This window comes from Lactuca serriola, chromosome 7, assembly GCF_051521515.1.
Source record: "Lactuca serriola cultivar US96UC23 chromosome 7, Lser_US96UC23_V15, whole genome shotgun sequence".
NCBI classification, from domain to species: Eukaryota; Viridiplantae; Streptophyta; class Magnoliopsida; order Asterales; family Asteraceae; genus Lactuca; species Lactuca serriola.
Window position 1 is genome coordinate 46,305,414 of NC_136414.1, and position 15,320 is coordinate 46,320,733.

At 36.7% G+C, this 15,320-nt stretch overlaps 1 protein-coding gene across 1 annotated transcript; it reads left to right on the top strand.

Moving 5' to 3' along the window:
- The first annotated feature begins 12,137 nt into the window (after positions 1–12,137).
- LOC145062700 (uncharacterized) lies at positions 12,138–12,527 on the top strand. The gene has a single exon (XM_079010291.1). It carries the CDS (start codon positions 12,203–12,205, stop codon positions 12,395–12,397), a length of 195 nt encoding a protein of 64 aa, XP_078866417.1. The 5' UTR covers positions 12,138–12,202; the 3' UTR covers positions 12,398–12,527.
- The last annotated feature ends 2,793 nt before the right edge of the window (positions 12,528–15,320 follow it).

The window sequence follows — 15,320 nt, forward strand, 5'->3', positions numbered from 1 at the left end:
GTTTGGCTTGCAAGGATGGTCCAATAGTTTCATTTTGTTGCAAGTTTAGACCAATGGATTAACAGCCGTTACCAAGCTCCCGTTACTTTACCCATGCCCCTCTCACTTAAGGGTATTTTAGTCCATTCATCCATGTAACCGTTCCCACTAAAGCTCAATAAAAGCAGTTCGTCTCCTCCTCAATAAAATAGATCGTCGTTCTTTAACCAAGATCAATAAAAGCCCTAGACACAAAATATGGTGTGTTAGTTAAGTTGCGATTTGGTGAGATTATCGATGGATGAACATACCAATGTGGCACGTAAGGTTGTTAAACACATACTTCAACCCCAAGGTTGTTTATGGTACGTAATTTGCCATTTTTCATCTTTTGATTTCTTGAATTTTTTTGATGTAACTCCACCTGAAGTGTTTTTTTACTTGTTTTGAAGATGGACACCCAACATTGTTTATCATTAAATTTTACCATGGACGTGAGTTCACTAAGTACCCTGATGTTCGTTACATTGACGGAACTGTAAACTATGTTGACATGGTAGATATAGATGAGTTTTCAGTTCATGAGCTCGATGCAATCATAAAAGGTTTTAGATATGGGGTTCCTCCTATTATATACTACTATTTTCTTGTGCCTGGTGGAGACTTCCACTTTGGTCTTCACCCTTTAGGAAATGATGAAGATGTTGCAAACTTTTCTCAATATGTCAGTGAGCACAAAGTGATGAAGGTATACATAGAACATGGTGAAACAAGACTACTCACCTATTTCTTGAATCCTAAACCTGTTACCAAGGTTACCTTTTGTACAGTTAAATGAACCACATGAGGATGTGCAACACAATGATGAAGCTCCTGATGACCAATCAAAGGAAACACCTGTGATTACTACACCTACTGATGTGGTGCCCACTCAACCAAACCAACCTGAAATCCAAGTCAATGAAGTACTTCAAGTCGTATCCCTATCACCTGAATATAATAGGAGAAGGGTTATGAGCAAGGATGGAGTGATGGCATCTAGCAGTAAGAAAATATACTTTGATGGTATTGGTGAGACTGAGCAAATAGACAAAGACTTTGTTGAGGCAGCTATTGATTTTGATATTGGACTCTACCAACAAATACTACAAAGCAATGTTGATGGCGTCAATGGCCCTGACATGCATGATGTCAATGAACTTCAGATGGATGAAGAAAACCAACCTCAAATGAATGACTTTTGGGATTTTGACTATCAAATCGATGCTTGTGTCCAAGATGGAAGTGAAAACCAACCTCAGTCTAACATGGATAGTAATGGAAAACAAAATGTAAGTGAGGTTAAAAGCAAAGAAGGAAGTGAAACAGAGCAGGAAGATGATAGTGATTATTGGGTGGATGAAGATAATGTAATTGAAGATGTTGAAGTTGATACAAGGGATTTTAACATGAGCATTGATACAGAAGTAGAGTTCTTGGATAAAAGGACTAGGAATCCTAGACAACATGAGAGTGATGAAGAAGCTGATGAGTTAGATGTTATTGACAATGACGTTTTTGATTCCATGGATGAGGATTCTGATCAGGACAGGAAAAGAAGAGCAGTTTTGAAACAACTAAGTAAGGAAAAAAGTTGTTCTTTAGGTGAGGTTCATAAGTGTCATTTTAAAATAGGCCAAAAGTATAACAGTAATCAGGAGTTGAAAGAGAAAATCAAAATGCATGCATTGGAAATAAAAAACAATATTGCATTTAAAAAAAATGACAAATGCAGATTGAAAGTAAAGGGAAAAGTAAAGAAAAGTACAAACAAGGTCGGTCAAGTCAGGATAAAGCAGACTCTTCTTGTCCTTGGATGTTACATGCCTCGAGGTCTACAGATGCAAGCAGTTGGTATATTAAAACATATGAAGACAAACACACTTGTATGAATACAAGGAAGGTCAGAGCTGCAACAACAAAGTTTATGTCCAAACAAATTATGGATCAGGTAGAATCCAACCCTACTATCCCAGTTAAAGCTCTCCAAGAACAGCTACAGAAGAAGTATGGAGTAGGTTTCTCAATTCATAAAGTTTTTAGAGCTAAAGCAGATGAAAAAAAGATTGTAGTGGGTGATTAATAAAACAATATGAAGTTCTAAGAGACTATATCCTTGAGTTGCAGTCAACCAATCCTGATACCACAGTCAAATTAGAACTTGGAGATATTTCAGAGTCTAACATGGTGAATTGCACTTCAAGATGTTTCAAAAGAATATATGTTTGCCTAGGGGGATGAAGAAGGGATTCAAAGCTTGTTTAAGAGATTTCTTGGGGTTAGATGGGACTCATATGAAAGGCCCTTATCCATGCCATATCTTAACTGCAGTTGGATTAGATTCCAACAATTGCATATACCCACTTGCATATGCCATTGTAGAGATTGAAAACTGTGAATCTTGGAAGTGGTTCCTTGAATGTCTTGGAGATGACTTGGATCTACATGCTATGTCTAATTTCACTTTTTTTAGTGACAGACAAAAGGTAATGGTTGTTTTTTTATTATTTTTAATCTTTATTTGTTAACCATGTGTAATTTGTTGCCAGGGTTTGCTAAAGCAGTTAGTCAACTGTTCCCATGTGTTGAGCATAGGTTCTGTCTCAGACATATACATGAGAACATGAATAAAAAATGGAGAACTAAGGAATATAAAGATCACTTTTGGGATTGTGCCACAGCTACAACAGTTCCAAAGTTTAACCATTACACGCACTAATTGAGTTTATATGACAACTCAGCATATGAATGGTTGAAGTCAATACCACCACAACATTGGGAAAAAAGCCATTTCACAGGTAAGCTATTATTACCCTTTTACCCAGTTATGATCCTTTTACCCTTTAACCCTTTTCTGACCACCACAACATTATGACACTTTTACCCTTTTCTATATAGGAAGAGCAACCACAGACATGTTGTTAAACAACCTTTGTGAGGTGTTTAATGGCAAGCTGGTTGATGGGAGAGATAAACCAATTATTAGCTGCTTGGAGTTTATTAGGGAGTATATGATGAAGAGGATATGCAATGTCTTTTGGCTCCTAAATGTAGGATGTCTTTTGTTGCAATAACTTTGTTTTCAATTAACTTATGAAATGTATTTTGAAGATAGTAATAGGTATTATGTGTTTAGTATGCTTTTGTGTTAACTACATATGGATGCATGTTATGTTATCTTTAGCAGGTTATGTATGAACAACAGAACAAATCCATAATTGGTTAGTAGATACCAAATTTTCATTACCATTAATTTGCATTACAACAATGTTCTACATTTGCAAAAAAAAAAAAAAAAAAAAAAAAAAAAAAAAAAAAAAACTAGCTAAACCAGACACATATACCCCTAATGTAACGACCGAAAATTTCAAAAAATTTAAACTTTTCAAAAACAACCCGATTTCATTAAATTATTACAAAAAGGTTTTCAATACAATTAATTTAGAGTATTCCCAGAATCACATCACAACATAAACATGAGGAACGGTACGATCACGCCTTCGTCTTGCCACGGTCTCCTGAAGAACCTGAAAAACATTAAACCACAACTGTAAGCTCGAAAGCTTAGTGAGATATCCCCAAAATACCAACCACATATACCATACACGCATAACATGCCATAACATACCCGATCACAGAACAACCATGCACTTCGGGTCTACTGGGTGACTGGTCCGCCGCACCGGCCAACAGTCCACCTGGTCCACCCTCCGAGTCTAGCCATATACATCGAGTCTACAGTGTGATTGGTCCGCCCGCACCGGGCCTTCAATCCACCTGGTCTACTCTCTGAGTCTACAGTATGATTGGTCCGCCCGTACCGGGCCTTCAGTCGGCCTGGTCCACTCTCCGAGCCTCGGCACATCTGGTCCGCCCTCTTGGGGCCTACAGCCTATCCGGACCGCTCGCTGGGCCTTCGGGACAACTGGTCCGCCCTGGGTATCTTAGCCTACAGCACAAAGCAGGACCCGCCTCAACCCAACTCCAGTCCAAACAACCATGTGCACATAAACATACAATCATATAACAATTCACAGTCAACAAGCCGATCAAGCAGATCACATAACATATCATCACCCTATCCAGGATACCGACCTAACCGGTCACTAGCATAGCATCACCCTACATAACAGGATACCGACCTCAACCAGGTCTCTAACACATACCATCCTAATTACCAGGATGCAAACATATCAAAGCAAAACATAGCAACAAATACCCGGATCTCAATCCGATAAAGGGCCGGCCTTGGTGCCTTAGACCCCATTGATATAGTGAGGATAACTCACCTCGCAACTGCCGACTGAACAGATAAACCCGAGCTGCTCCGACCACTGATAAGATCTCTACCACTCGCCAACCACCAAAGCACTGAACTCAAAACAATAACCAACAATTACCAAAATGCCCCTGGAGAATAATTGGTTAACCCTTTGACAAGGTCAAAGTCAACCCCTGACTGACTCTACTCGCCGAGTCAACCCGATGACTCGCCGAGTCCACAACTCTGAGTCCTTTCACACTCGACTCACCGAGTCATCCCTCGACTCACCGATTCACAGCTCAACCAGAAGAAAGGTTAGGACCTCACGACCAGACTCGCTGAGTCCAAGAACAGATTCGCCAAGTCCAAGGCTATCTGCAACCAACTCGCCGAGTTGTTCTTCCAACTCGTCGAGTTCCTGCCCATATTCAACCAACTCGCCGAGTTGTTCTTCCAACTCGTCGAGTTCCAGCCTATCTTCAAGCTACTCACCGAGTACACCCTTGTGACTCGCCGAGTACCCCTAGATCTGAATCCATACAGAGGCTTTCCAAGCCATGCAGAAGCTCAAAACCATAGATCTACTCTTTTACAAGCCAACCATCACGTAAAGTGACAAACTTTACATGGATCCAAAGAGATCTAGGCATTTTACACTCTAGGGCTAGGATTTGGGACAAGGTAGCTTCACCAATCACTTATCAACAGGGACTTTATGCGATTTTGGACCATCACTACTCCAGATCTGAGGTAGCATCCTCAGATCCATCTTCCAATCCCGAAATGACTCATGAAATCCTCCAAAAATCCCAAAACAACCACCATGGATAACAATAAGGGAAAAAGGGGGTTCAAGACAGAGGACTCTTACCCCAAAGATGAGCCTAAACTGATGTAGACTTCAGATCCACAAGCCCTCTTGATGCTATCCTCGAATTCCTCCAACTTCTCTTCACAAATCCCTTCTTCCAAACTTCAATCCTCTCAATAATGGAATTTCTCACGATTAGGGTTTTCTCTGGAACTCTCAAGGTAAATAGAGGCTGAAGAGAAGGCATAACATCCTTTAAATAGGGGGCAAACCCCGAAGATTAGGGTTTTCTTCACCCAGCACCAACTCGCCGAGTCCAGCCGCCGACTCGCCGAGTTGGCCACTTAACACGCGACCGGAGTCGCGACTCTACTCGCCGAGTCCACCCATGGACTCGTCGAGTTTCCCTTATGCATTTTCACTTTTAGCCCTTCAACTCTACTCTTGATATTCCGGGATGTTACACCTAACCTATTACAAAAGATAACCATAACATTTGTGGACTTACAACAAGAACACCAACACAACAACAAAAAATCCAGCTATAGACTAGGTACTACTTCAACATAGTTGCTTGTTCTTTGATCTTCAACACTTCTTTTTCATGCTTACTTGCGTGATCTTTTATATCATCCACTACTTTTCGTAGCTTATTGATTGTCCTAAGCAGCCCTGGTATTATAACTTTGGAACGAGCACACATGGGTTCATCATACCACCCAATAAACCCACATGACGAATTCTTGAAAAAAAGAAGACAGAAACATTAGATCACCAGGGAGCAGTCGTCAAAAACAAATTGTAACATACTTACCGGGTTAGGACATCCCCAAAATTGACGCCCTGCAGGGGCGAATATTTTCAAGGGCTAGGGGGGTTGTGACCCCCCTTATTTTTTTTGGCATAAATAGTCCCTATGCTTTAACTTTAAACATATTTAGTCCAAAAATATAAAATTTTAACTATGGCCCCCCTTGTTCACCAATTTTTATACAAATTATATTTTCACCCCCCCCCCCCCCATGAAATATTGAAGCTCCGCTACTGACGCCCTGTGTTGTTATCTGTCCACGATGTCCAAACTATCGCCCACTTTCTGCAGAAGCACATCACCATTGTCGATGGAGAAGATGAAATCACAGAGGGGGGCGATCGATGGAGAAGATGAAATCACGGATGGAGTGATCGTTAGAGCTTGTTGCTGGAGACGAGAATAGAGACGTTGAAGTCTCTTTATGGACTAAATAATAATAAAATAATGAAGGGGCAAGATGAATGGACTAAAATACCCTTAAGTGAAAGGGCATGGGTAAAGTAACGGGAGTTTGGTAACGGATGTTAAACCATTTGACTAAACTTGCAACAATATGAAACTATTGGACCATCCTTGCAAGCCAAACTCATTTTGGACCAAACGTGCTAGTTTTGACATACCACAAGGACTAAATTTACTTCATATATATATATATATATATATATATATATATATATATATATATATATATATATATATATATATATATATATATGTTGCTGCCGACAACCACCGTTGCCAAGTATGAATATCGCCGGCATCATACTACCACATACTACCACACCGTGTCTAATACATGTCCTACAAACATTAATGATAAGCCCACATGGCTCACATGTTAAAAGTGTCCATCAATGAAAGAGAAAGGATAAGAAAAAAAATCTATTAAACAGTAATTTTGAAGTATTGTGCAATGATGACACTATTCCAAACACCAAATACTCTATTCTTTGTTGTTTCAAATTTAAATGAAGTATATTTTAAAATAAATAAATAAAATAAAATAATTTTAAAAAAATAAACACAATTTACCAAAGTAAATATTTATTGAAAACAGACTAGATGCAACCGTGCACTGAGGGGAGTAACAAACCTAAATACAAAGAGTTAATTAACGGTTCTTTCCTATTATTAAACCGAACAGTCCAAACTCAAAATGTACATTAGTATTATGGCTTTCTATCACAAATGTTGGCTGCTTGAACAGTTCGTATGTATTAATTACTTTAGTTATCAAATATGTATCTCTAAGAATGGAGTGGTTCTAATCAAAATCTAGAGAAAAAAATCCAATTTATCAGCCAGTATCATGGTATGAAGATTGTCCAGCCTGGTAGACAATGGAGAAATGGAGTTGAGAATTTTTAATTAGTGTTTGCTTTGATGCCCACTTTATGTCAAATGATTATGCACCTTCTTTAAAAATAATATTTACCATGTCATTAGCTGTTAGATTCCTCCATTAATCCCCACTAAACAGCTATAAAAGCCAACAATCACTGCCCTTATTTGCCACTCATACAAACTACAAAAACCAATCTTTCTCTACGATTACATATAAACAAAGATCAGTGATCGAAATGGGAGGTGAAAAGCTAGCCGCTGCACTCACCATTACAATGATTGTTCTCATGGCCTTCAACAGTTCTGGAACGATGGCTCAGGAGTTTGGGGGAGCACCAGCACCTTCCCCATCGATGCAGAGTGATGGAATGGCATTGCAGGTTCCTGTTTTACTTGCAGCCATCGTGTCTTTGGCAGCTTGCCTCTTCTAAATCTCAGCAGATATTTTTCTAGCATCTTTCTCATCATCAACATTTTCTCTCTTTCAACCTTGTATTTCCAGCGTTTAGCTCTTCATTTGTAACAAAAAGTTGCTTTCTTACAATTCCATTTATATATTCACTTATCTTTTAGACAGATACAAATTGATAAAATTCGAGGTATTTATACATTTAAGTAATGACCAGGAAAAAAGAACTAATCAGTTTTGGATTAGATGATATTAGTACTTGAAATTGATCAAACGGTGAAGATTTATCCAACACACATTATAGAAAGGGAATTCAACATATGTTGAGTGTGATTTTTATTATGAAATGACAAAACTGTAAATTTGGTCCTTGTGGTTTGCAAAAACCTTTGGATGGGGTCCAAAAAGTTTTTGGCTTGCACCGAAGGTCCAAAATCAAAGTTTTTCATTGTTTTTGGTCCAAAAAACTTGAAAAGTCGATTTTACCCTTTTTAATTTCTTTTTTCTATTTTCTTTATTGTTTTTGGTATTTAAATAATTAAAAAAAATAAAAAATAAAATCTTACTCAACTCTCTCTCTCTCTCTCTCTCTCTCTCTCTCTCCCCCCCCCCCCTCTCTCTCTCTCTCTCCCTCTCTGTCCAACACCCACCTTTGACGATCGTTCCCCCCCCCCCCCCAATCAAACCTTGAAACCACCATTGTTCTGATGAAAATCGAAATTGCAAACCAAAATAAGAACCCAAATCAATCACCCAAATCTCGAACCCATTTCGCCTTCTTCACACTCAAAGCTTTGATGAGATAAACCAGCTCCAAACACCCTTCTTTTCGTTCAATTTTGTTGTTGCAATCAAGACGAAGAACAACCCCAGTGAGAGGTTGTTTTCGAGTGAGTGAACAGGAGTGATGGCCAATTCCGGCGAGACTTCGAGGCAACAGCCCCTTGTTGCTCCACCCTTTTACGCGTCGATTATAGTCACTGAACTCCCCCATGAAGACTGTTGCGATCGTTGCTGCCTTTCCCCCTTTCATCCTCCATTCCTTCTTTGTTCCCTGGCCTAAACCCACCACCGAAGTGTGTGTTTCCCCGGAGCAAACATTGAAGGCGGCAACAGAATCCCAATTCCTTTACATCCTTCGGTGAATCTACAACAGAATTCCCAGAACAAGATCGACAAACTGAAATCTCCGGCAAACCACTATGTCTACCAATACCAGAGAACAACTCCTCAGATTCGAATTCCCTTTTCGATTCAAACGACACATCGGTGGCATCGGATTTTGATACTGAGGTAATTTCTTCATTCAGAAAATCACTAGAGTTGCTACCTCCGGCGAACCCATTTCACCTAAAGCCATCGATCGACGAGAAGGATCCGCCGTCCTCAGACAGCTACGGTGATGATGAATTTGTGGAAGATGAATAAGAATAAACCTGGGTTAGGTTAGGGAGAGAGAGAGAGAGAGAGAGAGAGAGAAAGAGAGAGAGAGAGAGAGAGAGAGAGAGAGAGAGAGAGAGAGTGAGTGTGTGTTGAGTAAGATTTTATTTTTTATTTTTTTTAATTATTTAAATACCAAAAACAATAAAGAAAATAGAAAAAAGAAATTAAAAAGGGTAAAATCGACTTTTCAAGTTTTTTTGGACCAAAAACAATGAAAAACTTTGATTTTGGACCTTCGGTGCAAGCCAAAAACTTTTTGGACCCCATCCAAAGGTTTTTACAAACCACAAGGACCAAATTTACAGTTTTGTCTTATGAAATACTCTTTTTTACCCTACGTACCCTTTCGATTTCTCAGTAACCTTAAATATATTTAAAAAAAAAGTCGCTGAGGGAACATAGAGAGTGAAGCAAATAAGGATACAATGAAGAAAAAAGGTATAAATCTTTAAAATAGTTGTAAGCAGTGTTGGCTAGAAACAAAATTTAAAGTTGTTTCTAACATTATATCTTTAAAGTTGTTTCTAACATTATATAGCACCCCAGCTCTAATATCATGTAAATATAAGTGGAATCAAAGATTGTTTCTCTAAAAGTCTCTTATAGAGAGAAAAGACTTCAATATATATATATATATATATATATATATATATATATATATATATATATATATATATATATATTTTTGACTACATCACACCGATATAGGATATAGTAACCCTAACAAATCTCAACCTTTTTACTATTTATCAATGATTTATAAAATATTATTTCTTTTTCTACTTAACTTTATTACTTCAAATTTCTATTAAAAATGGTCTCTAAAAATAATAAAATACATAGTACACATAAATTTTTTAAAGTAATGTTTTATTACGTTATAATTATAATAAAATATGTCTTTCATTAAAAGTAACAAACCAAATTACAAATCGATGCACAAAATGCAGAAATACAAAAATAAAAGATACAAATTACATACCTAATTATGTCAAATTTTTGTCATGCATACTCAAACAAATCTTTTTTTTAAGATACATGAACTTCTCTATTGTAGTTGTTCTATGTTAGTCATATAACTTGACAAATCTATAATCCACTCGGTAGAGTAGTCAACATCAGCGTTGCCATTTGTATGGATGTAGTTGAAATATGATTCTGGATTATAATGTTGGCAAGTTTATTGTACAGTTTTGATTATAATATTATGCATAATGATACAAGCAATCATAATTTGTGAGATTTGTTCATTATCCCAAATAAGACATGTCAAACGAGCACAAAATGAGCTTGTAGTACTCCAAATGTTCATTATATATCTTTAATGAGAGCCTCTTAATGTTGATTGAACATCTTATGCTTTCGAATTTCCGGAGAGAAATATTGATTTGAAAAATGAAGCATATGAATGATATATGTCATCAGTAACATAATATGCCATATTTGTTTCGATGACCATTCACAACATAATTCACTTTTTGTGTGCTATGAAGCATGTCTCGCTGCTATTACTCCCGTTTTTGTAGTGTTTTCTCCTTCTTAGTAAGGCTAAACGGTGTGGGGCCACTACACCTATGTTCCACCTCAATCTTGCCTTTCCATTCATTGTAGAGAGTTAGGGTGTGGTGTTGATCATGAGCCAACATCCAATTAAAAGATGGTAAAATGAGAGAGAGAGAGAGAGAGAGAGAGAGAGAGAGAGAGAGAGAGAGAGATTCTCACCGTTGAGTGATTGTCAACGGCAACAAAAGTCATTAAGGGTGGTGTTTGCCGCCGGCAACCCTTGCCAAGTATGAATACCGTCAGCATTATGCTACCACACCGTGTCTAATACATCATACATGTCCTACAAACATTAAAGATAAGCCCACTTGGGTCACATGTTAAAAGTGTCCATCAATGAAAGAGAAAGAATAAGGGGAAAAAAGCTATTAACCAAAAGTTTGAAGTAGTGTGCAATGATGACACTATTCCAAACACCAAATACTCTATTTTTGCTGTTTCAAATTTAAATGAAGTATATTTTCAAAAACTAAAAAGAAGCTTTGGTTAGTGTAAGTGAGACAGCATTCACACATCTAGAACTCCAAATAAAGCTTATTATCAGGGAAAATGACTTACGACCCCATCTAAGTATTCAAACCGTTCAAAAAATCTCAATAATGTTTTGTCTGTTCAAGAAAACCTAACAAACTTAACCTTTAACTACAAAAAACCCAACGAAGTTTTCAACCGTTCAAAAAATCTCAATCATTTTTTGTCTGTTCAAAATGTTAAATTCATTGGGTTTTTTTGAACCGAAAAAACATGATTGAGGTTTTTTTAACGGTTTTAAAATTTCATTGGTCTTACAAGTCATTTCCCCAATATGGTGATTTCCAATAAAAATATAACATATTTGAGCGTTTTTAGACAAATGTCAAGTTTGTTAGGTTTTTTTGAACAAACAAAACATGATTAGGGTTTTTTGGATAGTTTGGAAACTTCATTGGGCTCGTAAGTCATTTTCTCTTTATTATCAAATATAAAATAGACACAATTTACCAAAGTAAATATTTACTGAAAACAGACTATGACAACCGATGCACTGAGGGGAGTAACAAACTTAAATACAAAGAGTTAGTTAACGGTTATTATTAAACCAAACAGTCCGAACTCATCAAAATGTACGCTGGCATTATGGCTTTCTATCACAAAAGTTGGCTGCTGGAACAGTTCTTATGTATTACTTTAGTTATCAAATATTTGTCTCTAAGAACGGAGTGGTTCTTATCAAAATCTAGAGAAAAAATCCAATTCATTTATCAGCCAGTATCATGGTATGAAGATTGTCCAGCCTGGTAGACAATGGCGAAAAGGAGTTGAGATTTTTTAATTAGGGTTTGCTTTGATGCCCACTTTCTGTTAAATGATTACGCACCTTCTTTAAAAATAATATTTACCATGTCATTAGCTGTTAGATTCCTCTATTAAATTTAATCCCCACTAAACAGCTATAAAAGCCAACAATCACACTGCCCTTATTTGCCACTCATACAAACTACAAATTAAAACCAATCTTTCTGTACAAATACATATAAACAAAGATCACTCATCGAAATGGGAGGTGAAAAGATAGCCACTGCACTCACCATTACAATGATTGTTCTCATGGCCTTCAACAGTTCTGGAACGATGGCTCAGGAGTTTGGGGGAGCACCAGCACCTTCCCCATCAATGCAGAGTGATGGAATGGCATTGCAGGTTCCTGCTTTACTTGCAGCCATCGTGTCTTTGGCAGCTTGCCTCTTCTAAATCTCAGTAGATTTTTCTAGCATCTTTCTCATTATCAACATTTTCTCTCTTTCAAACTTGTATTTCCAGCGTTTAGCTATTCATTTGTAACAAAATTTGCTTTCTAATAATTCCATTTAGTGTTCTCTTATTTATATATTTAAGTAGTGACAAGGAAAAAACTAATCAGTTTTTGATTAGATGATATTAGTACTTGAAATTACCAAAGCTTACAAAAAAAATTGAAGTATTAGGCGTTGCCACTAAAGACTTTTTTTATTTTATTTTTTTAATTTATAGCAGCTATTATTATGGTCGATAAAAATTGTTATTTAAATCTATAGAAACAGTATTTAAATGGAAGAAATACTAAACACATACTTTATATAAAATATACACTATCTAGTATTTTATCTAAAAAGTTAATCAACAAGTATAAGAAATATAGAAATCTCAACAACCTCTCATTTGGTGTACCTAGGGCTGTAAATGAACTGAACGTTCGACAAACCATTCGTGAACTGTTTGGCAGGAAGTTCGTTTATGTTCGATAATTTAATAAATAAACGAACATAAACAAAAATTATCATTTGTTTAGTTAAACGAACGAACATGAACAATGGTCTTGTTCGTTCATTTATATTCATGAACATTCGTTTATGATGTTCGTTCGTTTAAGTTTATTTATATTTGTTTATGTTCAATTTTTTTTATTATATGTCGGTTTATGTTCATATATGTTCAATTGTGTTTGTTTATTTTTGTTCGTTTAGCATATTCACGAACATTATAAACAAACGAACATGAACAATGTAATTTGTTAAACGAATGAACATGAACAAGAAAATCTCGTTCGTTTATCAGTTCGTGTTTTTTTGTTTGTTCGGCTAACTTAAACGAACGAACATGAACAAGCCCTTCTTCGTGTTCATTTGGTTCGTTTACAACCCTACGTGTGTCAAAGTTGGGTGTGAATAAATCATTGTGAATCGCTTGGTTGTGTATTATCTTTATAAGTTTTGTGTTATATAGTTATCACCCCACAATCGGTTGTGGATATACCTTTTAAACGTAGTCTTAAGATGTATATTTATTAGAAAATGGATTTATATTGTTAATTACCAATTTTTATAATAATTAAGTTATCTTGATCCGATTAACAAATACTATTAGTTATAAAACAACTAACACAATGATCATCCAAGTAGCTAACTAAATAATTAGTTAAATGTTCGAATTATGAAAGACTTGATCTAGTGATTAATCTTAATGATCGTGAAAATCAATCTAAACATAGAATGGTCATCTAATATTATCCCGTACACTAAAGTTCATGATTATATTACCTAGCCCTTGGATTTGATCCATCCCTAATCCTAACATTTATTATTATAAACTAAATAATATACAAGTTAATATAATTAGATTGGTCATCTAGACTATATATAACTCAATTGTAGGCAATAAAAATCGAAACTTTAATTATATATATATATATATATATATATATATATATATATATATATATATATATATATAGAGAGAGAGAGAGAGAGAGAGGTTTACGATCAAACAAGCATAATAAATAATGAAACTTTATAAATCAAAAACTAAGAAGTCAAACATAGTATTAACGGTTCATCTACATCTAAGCGGAAGCAAGGGGTATTAGATCATAATCATTGATAGAAAACAAAAAAAACAATCATAAAGGTATTACTAACATTTGTAACACCCATAAAATCAGGCCAATTTAAAACTTTTTAAAACATTCAAAACCAATAATTATTACAAATTTGTTTTCAAAATGGTTTCATGTCTGAATATCCCAGAATCAAATCATAAAAATATAAGGAGGTGTACGATCACGTCTTCGTCTTCCCGCGATCATCATAAGTACCTGAAACAAAATCAATCAATTGTAAGTCCGAAGCTTAGTGAGTTTCCCCAAAATACCAACGTCATACAAACCATAAATGTATCATATAAATAAACAGCATGCATAATGAGCCATCGGCCTGGACCGGACCGCCTCGCAGGTCCATCAGTCTATCTGGACCGTTCTCCGAGCCATCGGCACGTCTGGACTGCCTCTTACGCCCTAACCGGGTCTACAGTCTATCCCGTCTGCCCCGACTATGTTGGCGCAAGCACAAACCATGACCACCTCAACCCAACCCCCAATCAAACAATCATGTGCACATAAATATCATACGCTAGCTAGCATGTACAGGTAGTCATACAGATCTAACAGATCACTAACATAGTATCATCCTATAACTAGGATATCGACCTAACATGTCACTAAGCATATCATCATGCAGTAAACCCAAAAACCAATCCGAAAAGGGCCGGAATTGGTGTCTTAGACCTTGTTGATATAGTGAGAAAAACTCACCTCACAAGTAGCTCGGGATGATAATGTCAAACTCCCCAAATACAGCTCCAAACTCGATTACCTACATCCACCAGTGATCCACATCCATAAATTTCCAAATTACTAAAATACCCCCAGAAGTCAAACTGGTCAACCCTTGTTCAAATTCAAAGTCAACGGTCAAGGTCAACAGTCCATGTTGACCCAACTCGTCGAGTGCAGCCTTCAGACTCGTCGAGTTCCTTCAGAACTCAGAAAGTCGCGAATTCCCCAGTCAACTCGTCGAGTCCATGTGGTGTCTATAATGTCGGGAAAACCCTAACTAACTCGTCGAGTCATCTTATCAACTCGCCGAGTCCATGAAGAAACCAACAACGGCAATCATCATCCGACTCGTCGAGTTAACCATCCGACTTGTCGAGTCCCTTCAGTCCATTTCTCATTCAGACGTTTTTAAGCTACCCCAAAGCTCCAAATTTTAGATCTAGCTTTTTAAGGTGAATTTATCATGTAAAGTTGCTAACTTTACGTGCATGCAAGGTCTTAAAAGGCTTAGAACACCAAAAC

Coding starts and splice junctions, on each gene's coding strand:
- LOC145062700 (XM_079010291.1), top strand. CDS start 12,203: ATGGGAGGTGAAAAGATAGCCACTGCACTCACCATTACAATGATTGTT.